The sequence below is a fragment of the Myotis davidii genome, unplaced genomic scaffold (assembly GCF_000327345.1).
Source record: "Myotis davidii unplaced genomic scaffold, ASM32734v1 scaffold38, whole genome shotgun sequence".
NCBI lineage: Eukaryota > Metazoa > Chordata > Mammalia > Chiroptera > Vespertilionidae > Myotis > Myotis davidii.
Genome location: NW_006291383.1, coordinates 6,762,383 through 6,776,299, shown reverse-complemented (window position 1 = coordinate 6,776,299; position 13,917 = coordinate 6,762,383). Strand labels below are relative to the sequence as shown.

At 39.4% G+C, this 13,917-nt stretch overlaps 1 protein-coding gene across 6 annotated transcripts in view; it reads right to left on the bottom strand.

Moving 5' to 3' along the window:
• NCOA6 (nuclear receptor coactivator 6) overlaps nucleotides 1-13,917 on the bottom strand; it is a 91,592-nt gene that overhangs the window by 36,484 nt on the left and 41,191 nt on the right. For all 6 annotated transcript variants that reach the window (XM_015564484.1, XM_006764576.2, XM_006764577.2 and 3 more), the window contains exons 5-7: nucleotides 13,520-13,642; nucleotides 3,531-3,659; nucleotides 1,983-2,849 (exon numbers count right to left, since the gene is read on the bottom strand). In XM_015564484.1, coding sequence (XP_015419970.1) covers nucleotides 1,983-2,849; nucleotides 3,531-3,659; nucleotides 13,520-13,642 — 1,119 coding nt within the window. The remainder of the gene's footprint in view (nucleotides 1-1,982; nucleotides 2,850-3,530; nucleotides 3,660-13,519; nucleotides 13,643-13,917) is intronic.

The following is a 13,917-nucleotide window of genomic DNA, read 5'->3' as shown; positions in this document are numbered from 1 at the left end:
ACTCTTTCTTAGATGTGGGATGAATAAGGAAGGATGAGCTGCATGAAGTCTCCACTGGCTTAGCTCTCTGTCACACTGGTAAGATCTTTAATAATAAGGTTGGGAAAGATGGTTAAAAAAATCAACACAATCTCTTACATGAGCATTGTCAAAATGAAAAAGAAATACTAAAAAATTTACACTTAGAACATGCCAAGGAAAAGATGGCAATCTGCTCCCTAAATGTGATCTGAGGCCACATCACAGCAAGGTTTAGAGCTCTTTACTTTTCTCTGTAATAGAGTGGACTCCAAAACTTTACATACTTTAATACAGGTACCAATGAAATAAGTTCTCTCATATTCAAACAAATTGATGATAAATACTATGAAACAAAAGATAGGTCCCGATATTAAGTATAGATAGGTAGTCTTTTTCTCCATTGAGGGAAATAGATGACAATATCCTTTGTAGAAAACGTCCCCCCAATATTGTGCTTGTCTCTTTGAAAAAGACAAAGATTAGAAGCAATTCATAGGAGCTTCAAAGTGAGGCTATGTAAAATTTATCATTATGCTTTCCCCTCATAAGGTTTGCTGCAATTCTGACAGCTATGGTACCAAAACCATGCTCTAATGGAATCTCACTAAAGTATTACTTCCTTTTAGAGAAAGATTTAATTTCAGAAAATCTATAGTAAGGAGAATCTCAGAACACACTCATTGTTTATAACGTAGGCCTTGATGTGGCCAGATCACCTAGGCGAGCACATCATCTGCTCTATGAAAGCATCAAGACCTAAAGCTCACTTTAATTTTTTTGTATTAGTCCATTTATTTTTTTTAAGGGCCAAATTTTCAATGTCCTGAAAAACGCTTTGTAGACAAATATGCATTTGTCTTTTCTTTAGCAGTGACAAGTCCCCATTTGCATGCTTCCATTGTAATTAAATAAGCAATCACATTTGCAGGAGGGACTACCCAGCTGCCACTGATGCAGGGCTAGATGCCCAGACAGTGAAGTTTGGAGCTGAAACATTGTTGCATTTTCTGAAAACTTCTCAGGATTCAAATATTAGAGCCTGCATGTCCATACAATTAATCACAAGAGTGAAAGGCTGATGAGCAACTTAGCTTCACCAGAAACCATGGGAACATGCCTTTGCTATGTTGCACTGAAGATGCAAGGTTTTTTCTGGGTAGGCAATGGGTGTCTTTGGAGGGGGAATGTTTATCAGATGACAGCATTACTGATACTCTCTATACCTTACTGAAAAGCTCCAAGCACATTCATGTGCACTAGATCAATGATTAATAAGAATAAATAATAAACATGGAGATGGATAAGTTTTACTGTAATCGTTTTACCTCTCACACATTAAGCTCCATTGCTTTTTCTTCATACAAGAGGCACCTTACAAAATAAATAAATAAATCTCCTTTAGGTATAACTGGTGGAATTCCCTCTCTAAGGAGCAGGCATTGACATTATAAAACTATAAAAGTCAATGATTTCTGAACTTACTCCCCTTTAATCAAATTTTACAAATACCATGCTATTTTACTAACTTAGGATTATCAAAATTGAAAACTAAAAGGGCCTTTCCCCCAATAAGACTCTTAGTTATCTTTTTATTTTTGCTGTATTATATAATCTTAATTTTTTTCTACAGCCAAGCAGTATAAGTTGTTAATAAAATGCATGTTTCTTCTGGACATTTTAATTTACTAGTACAAGATCAAGCAAAAATAATTTGAAAACCAAATGAGCATATCTATATTGAATTTTACCTGTATTTTTATCCAGAGGGTTAGCTTATATGTAACCAGTAAGATACTGCATAATGTATCAAGTTAACTAATTTATATCAAATGTCACCACTATAGTCACACAACCAAATTATTACATCCTTATTTCACTTCCTCTATTATCTCAAAATTGAAGTTTTACTAAGATCTATCTTCAGTAAATTTACCAACACAAATAGCTTCAGTGTTCCTCACCTCCTAGGCCTGGATGTAAACTCTGTGGCCCCTGATTTGGTGGTTGCTGCTGCATCACCATGAAGTTAGGTGGCACGTTTCCCTGTTGAACCATAGGATTCCGACCAGGAGAGCTGACAGGCTGTTGAAATCCCTGGGGAAGTGGGTTATTCTGAGGTGGCCTTGGTCCCATCTGCTGCTGAGTTTGGTTAACCGTTGGGGAAGATGCAGGGGATCCCTGCTGGAAGGAGGAGGGTGAGGAGGCAGGAGACTTGTTGGTGAGGTGGGGCTGCTGCAGGGGGGTTGGAACCCTGGAGTGCCCTCCCTGCATGCTCTTCATCTGAGGAGCTGTGAACTGGCCTGGATTGCTCATCTGAGGAAAGTTTGTATGGGCTTGTGAGGCTTGCTGGCTGCCAAAGGGATATGGAGGGGGAGGATGGGAAGGTGTCTGTACCGTGGCTAAGGATGGTCTTGCCTGAAGTTGCTGTTGCATTGGACCAGGCAAGGGAGCCTTCTTCCACCCTTGGTTTGCAGTCATTGTGCCCAGAGAACCCTGGGCTGGAGGAGGCTGAAGGGCTCCAGAAGGCAGCTGGTTCCAGCCTGGAGGAACAGGCACCTGAGTTGGGGCAGTAAACTGGGGTCGAATTCCCTGTGGCTGATGCTGCTGATGTTGCTGTGGGGGTCTTGCCTGCAACTGTTGTTGTTGATGCTGCTGTTGTTGATGTTGCTGCTGTTGATGCTGCTGCTGCTGCAGCTGGGGAAAATTAGCTGGGTTCATTTGTCTGTTCACAGACACAGGCTGCAATGGGTGGTGTGGAGGCGCTAAAGATCCTGAGGGATGACTTTGCTGTTGTATATGGAGCCCAGAGAGGAGTGGATCCATTGCATCTGTTTAAAAATGGTCAACAAAGCAAAAATTAACTTACTGAAACCTAGGTCATAGAGCAGTGGTCTTGGCAGTTCTGCAAATATAGAGTAAAATTTGCTGGTACCATTCAATGAAATGTTTGTGAGCATCTTCTATATGAAAAGCAATGTACCAAGATGATAGAAAGATAAATCTTATCTAAAGAGCTGATGATTCAAAAGTGGACATAAGAGACAAACATAAAATGTGGAGTAGTATTTTCAAAGCATATTTTGGCAACTGTGTTCATTAATGTCGTAAGAAAATAAAACAAACATAGTTAATTAGGTTTGGGAAACATTGGATCTAACAACCTCACTGGAAGACTCTCAGTGCCTCCAAAATGTTAATTTTGTATCTCCGGGAGAAGGATGCATTTACCAAATTTACTTCAATGTTTAGAATTCTCTGTCATGGAGTATCTTGCAGGACTAAGTAGGCCACTAAATGCATTTTTTTAGGAACGTTGGGGTAAAACTTAGAACAATGAGAAATTCTAAGAAGGAAATGATGACTTTTAGCTTGAAGAAATTAGGACAGATTTTGTAAAGAAGGTGGCATTTAAGTTGGGCAATTGGGAACTGCATCTGCGACAGCTGAATTTTGTAATGATCTGTGCAGGGAGTTCGCCTCTTTGATCCTAAAAGACTGGAGGTCATTACCTGACTGTGAAGCAGGGCGAGGAGTCCTGGGCTGCAGCTCTGAATTGGGACCTGGTGCCATCATGGAAGATGACATGTTTCCACCCTGGGGCATCATAACAGTGGCCGGGTTGGTCATTCTTATTAATCCTAGAGAGAGAGAAAAAAGTCTAGAATAGAGTATTGGAATTGGCATAATGTTGTTTTTTAATGAAATATTTCAAGAATATGAAAAAGTATGAGAAATTTCTGTACCATCATCTACCTTGCATATATCTAAGCATTTTGACCTATCTCCTTCAGATGCATATACATACATACATATATGTGTGTATATTCTCTATATATAAAAGCCTAAGTGACCGACAACCGAATGACTGGTCACTATGATGCGCACTGACCACCAGGGGGCAGACACTCAACGCCCCCTGGTGGTCAGTATGCTCCCACAGTGGGAGCGCAGCTCAGCTGACTGATGCCAGATGCTGGTGTGGTGTGAACCTCTCCTGCCTCCACAGCAGCGCTGTGGGGCCAGGATGAGCGGGAGCGGTGCGGCACCTGGCCTGGGCTCCTCCCCAGCTGCCTGCCACTTTGTGAACTACTACATCCCCTGAGTGGTCCTGCATTGCGAGAGGGCACAGGCCAGGCTAAGGGACCCCACCAGTACACGAATCCGTGCACCCAGGCCTCTAGTGTGTGTGTGTGTGTATGTGTGTATGTGTATGTATATATACTCCTTCCCAACTCGTTCCATTCCCTCCCTCTTATCTTATAATTGGGATTAACAGTTTCATGCATGTTTTATTTTCTACATATGCAGGAAAACTATATTGCATTTTTGTATGCTTTTAATTTTCATGTAAGTGGCACCATACTACATGTATTCTTCAGTTTCCATTTTCACTTATTTTTTGAGTTTTGTCCATCTTGACTGCCATAATAGTGCTCTATTTTATACATTCATTCTCCTGTTGATAAATATTAGATCCCCACCCCCTACCCACCGTAACTTTTCATTCTGAGAATTTGGTAATGTCATGTATTCTCACGGACATATAAGCTTATCTTTACACTATATAATTAGAATTGCTAGGTCTTAAAATATAAGCATCTTCAATTTTACTAGCTGTTGGTAAACTGCTCTCGAAAGTAGTTATACAGATTCATACTCCAACTAGATGTTTGAGAACTCCTCTTGCTCCATATCTTTCTAACTTCTGATACCCTTAGACTTTTTAGAATTTAGCATTTATATTCATAAGTGATAATAGTCTATAATTATTTTCTCTTCCTGTCCTTTAATTTTGGTCAAGAATAAAATAGCTTCAAAATGAGTTGGAAAGCATCTTTCCCCCTTTTCTATGATCTGGAAAAATATGTCTAACTGTTCTTTAAATATTTAATAAAACTCACCTGTAAAATCAATAGGACCTGTGGGTTATACTAATTGGTTCACAGGAAGACAGATTTTTAATTATTTCAATTTCTTAAGTAGTTATACATTTTTCAAGTTTTCTATATCCTATTAAGCCCGTTTCAGTTAAATTATAGTTTCAAGAAAATTGTTAACTTGCCAATGCTTTATAATTTATTAGCATAAAGTTATTCACGGGATACCCATTTTTTCCATTCTTTTTAAAAACTGAGATAATTCACATACTATAAAATACATCCTTTTAAAAGTGTACACTTTTTTTCATTCTTTACATTGCCTGTGCCTCTTTTTTTTCTTGTCTTATCAGATTCATCATTTTAGTTGTTTTTTTCAAAGAAACATCTTTTAGCTTTGCTGCTGTTCTTTTTTAAAAATTTATACTTTACTTCTTTCTTTCCTCCTAAATTATCACTCTGCTGTTCATTTTCTTAATTAAGTCATAGTTAGCTTGTTACTTTTCAGCTGATATTCTGCTCTAATATAAGTATCTGAAGGTTTAATTTTCTTCCCAGTACTGTATTGACTATACCCTACAAATTCTGATGTGTGCTATTCTCATTATTCCAAATATGTTCTAATGTCCATCATGATTAATTTTTAAAAAATCATTGTGTATTTAGAATGTATTTTTTAACTTCTAAAAGTATGGAATATTTTAGTTAGGTTTTTTTTTGTTTTTTGGACCGCTGACTTGACTAATTGCACTACAGGGTAGAGAATATTTGGAATTTACTAAAACTTGCTTTTAGAAAATACATGACCAATTTATACAAATGTTCCATTTATGCTTGACAAGATTAAGAATCCCAGATTTCCATGTATAGTTGACCCTTAAAAATGGTTTTGAACTGTGCAGGTACACTTACATGTGGATTTTTTTCAATAAATATGTAAGTACTGCAAATGTATTTTCTCAATAACATTTTCTTTACTATAGTTTACTTAGCTTAAGTATACAACACATAATACATATAACATACAAAATGTGTGTTAATCGACTGTTTATGTTATCAGTAAGGCTTCCAATCAATAGTAGACTACTAGCAGTTAAGTTTTTGGGGAGCCAAAAGTTATACACAGATTTTTGCATGGGTGGTTTTTGCATGAAGCTCCTAATCCCAAGTTGTTCAAGGCCAACTGTATACCCATTATATCAAATTATTTTAATTATGTTATTCAAACTTTATCCTTACTAATTTTTTTTATAAGCTCAATACATCAATTACTAACAGAAGTTTGTTAAAATTTCTCTGAAGATTTGCTATCTTCATGTAATTCTGTCCATCTTTGCCTCACATATTTTAAGGATAGGTTATTAAGAAAATAAAAGTTTAATTATCTTTCTGATAACCTTCCTTTATTTTTATTAAATTTTTTTTGTTAATACTCACCTGAGAATATTTTTCCATTGATTTTTAGCGAGAATGGAAGAGAGAGGGAGAGACAGAGAAACATCGATGTGAGAGACACTGACTGGTTGTCTCCTGCATACACCCTGGGGATCGAGCCTGCAACCAAGGTATGTGCCTTTGATGGGAATTGAACCTGGGGCCCTTCAGTCTGAAGGGGGGGCGCTCTATCCACTGAGCCAAATCTGCTAGGGCTTCTTTTTAAACAAAAAATCTTCACCCAAAGAGAGAGGATAATTTCACCCTACTGATATTTAGAGAGAGTGGGAGGGAAGTAGGAGGAGGGAGAGAAAGAAACATCGGTGTGAGAGAGGGACATCAATTGATTGTCTCCTACACGCAACCTGACCAAGGATGGCGACTGAACTCGAAATGGAAGTACATGATTTTTATTGGGAATCGAACCTGCGACCGTTCAGTCTGTGTGCCTATGCTCTAACCACTGAGCAATCGGTCAGGACTGAACTTTTCCTTTTACATCATACAGTGGCCCTATTTATCCTCCATAAAGCTTTTTATCTTAAATTCTGTTTTATCTGGTAAAAATAATTCTTCTCCCTTTTCTTGGTTAATATTCATTTGGATTTTTTTTTTCCTATCATTTTAGCTATGAACTGAGTCCTTATAATTGATGTTTTCTATAAGAGCACATAGCTGAATCTGATTTATTTTTATCAAAATTCAGAATCCATTTGCCTTTACTGTTAAATTTTGGTTTATCATTTTGTGATATCACTGCTTTTTAGCCTTCTTTTTCTATGCTGTTCTCCTATTTTTCCTGAGTTTTATTGTTTTCATCATGCCTTCCTTCCTATGAAGTCATATAATCTATTTCTGTTATTTTAGTGATTATGTTTAAAATGCCAACAGACATATTTGACTTAAAGTCTAAAGACAATATATGGTTATCATTATACTAAATAAGTCAATGTTTATTTTGAAATATTTACCCCAGGTTACCAATTATTTAGCTCACCATTCCTTCTCAGCTCTTATTTCTTCCATCTTAGGTTCAATTTTCTTCTTCCTGAAGTACATCTTGAGCAGTTCAATTAGCAAGGGTTGTTAATGGTAAATTCTCTTAGTCTCTTTGAAAAGGCCTTTATTTCACACTACTGCTGACAGTGTAGCTAGGTTTAAAATTCGAGGCTGTCAATAATTTTCTCATCACTTTGAAATATTATTCCAATGTTTTCTGACTTCCAATGTTGCTGTTAAGAAATTAGTTGCAGGCTCAGCCAGTGGTTGAGCATTGACCTATGAACCAGGAGGTCACAGTTCGATTCCCGGTTGGGGCATATGCCCGGGTTTCGGGCTCGATCCCTGGTAGGGGGCATGCATAGAACAGCCAATCAATGATTCTCTCTCACCAATGACGTTTCTATCTCTCTCTCCTTCTCCCTTCCTCTCTCTGAAATCAATAAAAACATATTTTAAGAAAATTTGTTGTGGGTCTCATAGTCTTTCCTTCATAAATAATTGGTCTTTGCCCTAGCTGGTTTGGCTCAGTAGACAGAGAGCTGGCCTGTGGACTGAAGGGTCCCAGGTTCGATTCCGGTCAAGGGCACATACCTCAGTTGCAGGATCCTCCCTGGGGTGCGTGCAGGAGGCAATGAATCAATGTGTTTGTCTCACATTGATGTTTCTCTCTGTCTTTCCCTTTCTCTTCCATTCTCTAAAAATCAATGGAAAAATATCCTCGGGTGAGGATTAAAAATAATAATTGGTCTTTATTTTGACTGCTTTTAACATTCTCTGCTTTTCATGTTCTGTAGCTTTACAATTTTGTGTCCAGATGAGGATTCATTTTTATTTGTAGTGCTAAGGATTACTGGGCTTCTGAATCTGAGGACTCATTTCTTTCACCAATTCTGGAAAAAATTCAGCCATTCTCTGTTTGACTACTGTCCCTCCTCAATTTCCTTATCTTCTTCCAGAATTCTTTTCAGGAACTTTTCTTTAACTTATGTTAAACCTTGTAATTTTATCCTTCACATCTCTTGACCTTTTTCATATTTCCATCTCCTTTATTTTTTTCTGTGCTGCATTCTGGGTAATTTATTCAAGTTTACCTTCCAATTTAGCTGTGTCTAATGAATAAGTTATTTACTTCAATTTAAAAACTTCTATAAATTCTGTCCCTCTCCCCCCAATTCTCTTTATGCTTTGATAGTGTCTTGTCCTCTTCTTAGGATTTTCACAAATTTAAACACCCTAATATTCCCATTATCTAGATCAGCGGTTCTCAACCTGTGGGTTGCAACCCCTTTGGGGGTCGAACGACCCTTTCACAGGGGTCACCTAAGACTATCAGAAAACACACATATAATTACATATTGTTTTTGTGATTAATCACTATGCTTCGATTATGTTCAATTTGTAACAATGAAATTGGGGGTCACCACAACATGAGGAACTGTATTAAAGGGTCGCGGCATTAGGAAGGTTGAGAACCACTGATCTAGAGGGAGAGAGTATAGCCCTAAATGTTATAAGCCTGGAGTATCCTAATAATAGACTAAGATGGTAATTGACTATACCTTCACTACGCCTCCCATCGGCTAATCAGCATGATATGCAAATTAGCCACCAACAAATATGGCAGCTAATTTGCATACTGCAGGCAGGGCAGGAAAGTGCGAGCTGCCATCCAGCCCGTGTGCAGCCCCGCCCCCAGCTGGGACCCCCGCGTGCAGCCTAAGCCCCGCCCTCAGCTGGACCTCCATGTGCCACCTAAGCCCTGCCCCCAGCCGGAACCCCCGTGTGCTGCCTAAGACTTGCACCGCCTAAGCCCCACCCGCAGCCGGGACCCCATGGCGATCCGAGAGCAGGAAAGTGCCACCCCCAAGTCGCTGTGGTGATCCAGCTATCGGTAAGCAGGAAAGTGCGGCCTGTAGGCAGCACCCAGCAAGGCCTGCTCCTGGGTCACCGTGGGGATCCCAGAGCAGGAAAGTGCGACCTGCAGGCAACACCCAGGTGGGCCTGCTCCTGAGTCACCATGGCGATCCCAGAGCAGGAAAGTGCAGAGGGCAGGCAGCCCCCAGGAGGGCCTGCCCCCGGGTCTCTGTGGCGATCTGGTGATCTGTGAGCAGGAAAGCGTGGCCTGCAGGCAGCACCCCACCCGGCCACACCTCAAGGGAGAGTACAACACGCAGTGGAGGCCAGGAGCCTGAGAGATCAACACAGAGGGGCGCCTGATCCAAGCCTCCACAGTGTGGCTAGGGGCAGGCCCCCAGCAGACAGACACACACGGAGTGCCTGCTCTGAGCCTCCTATGCAGCTGGGGGCAGGCCCTCAGCGGTGACAAACGCCACTGAGGGCTCCTGGACTGTGAGAGGGGCAGGCTGGGCTGAGGGAACCCCACCCCTCAGTGCACGAATTTTGTGCACCAGGCCTCTAGTAATCCTATATAATAAAAGGCTAATATGCAAATAGTCCCCTCAGGAGTTCCACCGACTGCAAGTTCGACCACTCGCTATGACGAGTACTGACCACCAGGGGGCAGCGCAGAACAAAGGAAGGCCCCAGCTGGCAGCCGGAAGACCCTGATTGGCCCTGATCGCCAGCCAGGCCTAGGGACCTTACCCATACACAAACTTCATGCACTGGGCCTCAAGTCTCATTTATAATCGGCTTTAACTATGAGAATCTGCAATGGCTTGGGTTGAGAATGTGCCTCTCCAGAGCTTCAACAATTATTACTGGGTTGAGGCCAGTCTAAAACTACTTGCTGACTTAGCTTGGCTATTCCTGGGTCATTTCAATACAAGATGGGGCAAAAGTAGGTTTACAGTTGTTTGTAAGGAAAATACAATAAATAATAATACAAGAATAAACTCTGTGTTTCAAGTACAACTGTAAGCTTAGTTTTGCACTACCCTGTATATTAAATGTCCAACATGCATGAGGGTAGAGAAAACAATTCCACAACCACTATTTCCCCAGCCCCCAACTAGGAACCTAGGTCAAGAGAGGTAAGTTTTGCATTTGTCTTCCTGTGCCAGAGGGTAAAAACTTTTGAATCAATATTTCACTGAAAATTTTCACTTCATGAGGGATTCTGAATTCTAACTTCTTTCATTATGTAAATCAGAGTAAGGCTTCATGTTTTATCCCGTGGCCCCTGCAGAGTCTTCTCATTTCTTTATTGCTACTTAAATTTTTTTCTTTGACTTCTTTTTTGCCCTGGGGATTTTCCTTACTTTCTTTTATAAGCTCAATTCTGCATTAAATGTTCTATTTTTATCTAGCATTTTTAGATGTTTTGTAGTTGAGGAGGGCAGTTAGGTAAATGTTGAAACTGGATTTGTTTCTTAGGAACCCCATTCCATTTTTCAAAGATGATAGACAGTAAGAAAGTTTTTAAGAGATAAGAAGCAGGTTTTCTTAGTCTATAATCAGCCTCCTACACTCAGAAATGTTTAAGCACATGCTGACTACATGCTCAGTAGAGATACTATAAAATACATTCCAATACTAGGGAGAATTTGGACTAAATCCATGGTTCACAACTTTGGGGGGGAAAACATTTTGTCCCCCAGGAGGCATTTAGCAATGCCTGGAGACAGTTTTCATTGGCACTACTGGGAAGGTGCCGTGTTGTACTAGCACAGTGGTTCTCAACCTTCCTAATGCCGTGACCCTTTAATACAATTCCTCATGTTGTGGTGACCCCCAACCATAAAATTATTTTCGTTGCTACTTCATAACTGTAATTTTGTTACTGTTATGAATCGCAATGTAAATATCTGATATGCAGGATGTATTTTCATTGTTACAAATTGAACATAATTAAAGCATAGTGATTAATCACAAAAACAATATGTAATTATATATGTTTTCCGATGGTCTTAGGCGACCCCTGTGAAAGGATCCTTCGACCCACAAAGGGGTCGCGACCCACAGGTTGAGAACCACTGTACTAGCATCTGGTGGTTGAGGCCAGAGATGCTGCTATACATCCCACAATGCACACGACAGCTCCCCACAGCAAAGGATTATCAGCCTAAAGCATTAATAGTGACAAGGATGAGAAACCATGACGAAATGACTACTATGGAATCCTCACTAATCTTGAGCTTCTCTAAAGCTATGGGAAAAAACCAAACAGGCTATAGATATGGTTTTAATTACAAAAGAATTTTGCTTATTAGTTAACTTCCTGTTGCCAATAGAGAAAGTAGTGCTAAGAAAAATTTGCAATCTCATACACTGCAGATACACAATTCTAAAGTCATTTATTATTGTTTTATAGGGTACTAAAGTCGCTTTCCCTAGAAAAATTCCTCTGCTTAGTTTAAACTAATATTAAAGTTGTTTGCATCCATTGTACCCCTGGACAACAGAGAAAAACATGCCTGAAATATGCTTGGCAGTAAAGAAAGATTAGGGGTTAAAATGTTATTGTGACTACAGATCATTACTAATTCATTATTTCTGAAACTTCATATTATATCACAATCAGTGGCCTTCACTAAATCTAACCTAATTTCAACCTAAAGGTTCTAAGTTTCTTATGTTGTCAATAAACTACGTATGTTACTATAATTAAGACTCACTTCTCAGAGATGCTTAATAAATATGCCTGCTATTTGCCAGATACTAGCCAGATATTAAGAGAGCTATTTGCTAGATACTAGGAGAGCTTGCAATTTGGGTGATGACATCGGTTTAAGAGGGTCCTAACATTTTAAGGCTGGAAGTAATCTATATAGCATTGCTCACAGGACATAAATAAATACGTTTACAGGAAAGTACAGCCAGTATATATTAAGTCATTTGGCCAGGAATCGAGACTAGAACCCAGGTTGAATCTCATCCTATTTCTAGTCATTCTTTTACTAACTACATGCAACTTGGTTAGGTTCTTCCCACTCTTCTTCTGACCCTGATTCTTCACTAGTGGCAACAGTGCCACCTATAATCTCTCATTAAGCTGCCTTAAAACTAAATGCTCAGATTCTATGGAGAATTACATCTACTGACTTCCAACTATAGGTAACAGGCTGGGTATTTTCCATCTACAATATGGTACCCCGCAACAGTCCAATAGTACAGATCCTGATATATAACAGGCATGCAGAAATGTCTGCTACATGGCTCATCTTCCTTCAAGCATGAGCTCAATAGATTACAGGCATTATTATCTCATTTTATAGGTGAAGAAACTGTTGCTTGGAGAGATGCAATAACTAGCTTAAGGTAACTACTAAATGGCAGTGTCAGGATAAAAACCTACTTCCAATTCTATAAGGCCAAGTTTTCAGCTACTGTTCAAAACAATGGCTTTATAAATTGAGCTTCTCCATTCTCCTGCATTTCTTCAAGAGCTGCTGTGCTAGGTGGGGAGGTGAATGATTTGGTATAGTTTCAAGTGCTTACTCTGCTTTAACCACAGAAGCTGTGCCTTTCTGGTTTATTTGAATAAAGGGTCCTGCAGCAGAAAAAGTATGAAAGCCATGACTGTAGTGAAAAGAGCACTAAACTGGGAGTTAGATCTGCGATATTAAGCCTACTGCTACTTGACCCTGGGCAAACTGCTTCCTCTCATGAGCTCTACAGCTTCCTCAGCTTACATGAGAGAGCCAACTCAATTGTAATATTCTGTGATTCACAGAATGTTGAATTCAATCTCCAAAGAAGAAATTTCAGGATTATTTGAAAAGGTAGCAAATAATTTATAACTCTCTCAAGCTCTAAATATATAAAAACACATATTCTTCTACATACTTTTACAGATTCCACATAAGCATGCAAGTACTCTTAGCTCACAGATTCCCAGCCTTAGAAAGTTAGAGAGTTAGAAAACTACATTCTCCATTATGCTATAAACATCCTGAGGGCAGGATATATTTTATTCATTTCTATTTTCAACAATTAGCATAGGTGCTATCATTCAAGAACTTAATCAATGTTTGCTGCACTGCTCAGTGCTCATCTTCGTTTAAGCTTGAGCCCCGAAGATTGTAAAACCTATATGTTTCACGCTCTGTGAATCTAGATGGTCTCCTAAGAGTGATTCCATTTCTTTATTTCCTGAACTAATAAACAGAGATGTGTCAGGAAACCCTGCCTATCTTGTAGGACCCAAATGATCATACATTAGCAAATAAAGCAAAAAAAAGGGCAACTAGTAAAATGTCATACAATTGAGTGAGAGATCTCACCTGGACCACTTGCCATAGGAAATCCTGGCTCCATCCTAACTGAATTTCCAGCTCCCATGGGTCCATTCATTCTCACATCTTGGCTTCGGTTCTGAGCCAAAGCCAGGTTGATAGCACCTTCCCCTGAAAATGACAGTCATGTTATAAAAAGGAAATCATCAGAATAAATGCAAATTTTGTTTTTTAAAAAAAGGTATAAAAGCGTTGTAATTTTCTGTAAGTTTAATACTAGATGGGTCTTTCTTCAACCTCATCTGAACAGGTTTACTTACATGAAGCATGAGAACATAACCAATTCTCACAATATAGAGATGGGCAATGATTAATGATACATAGCATCAGCAAAGAGCTTGGAACTCTGGATATTTATTTTCAACCAGTGAGAGGGAGAGGGAGAG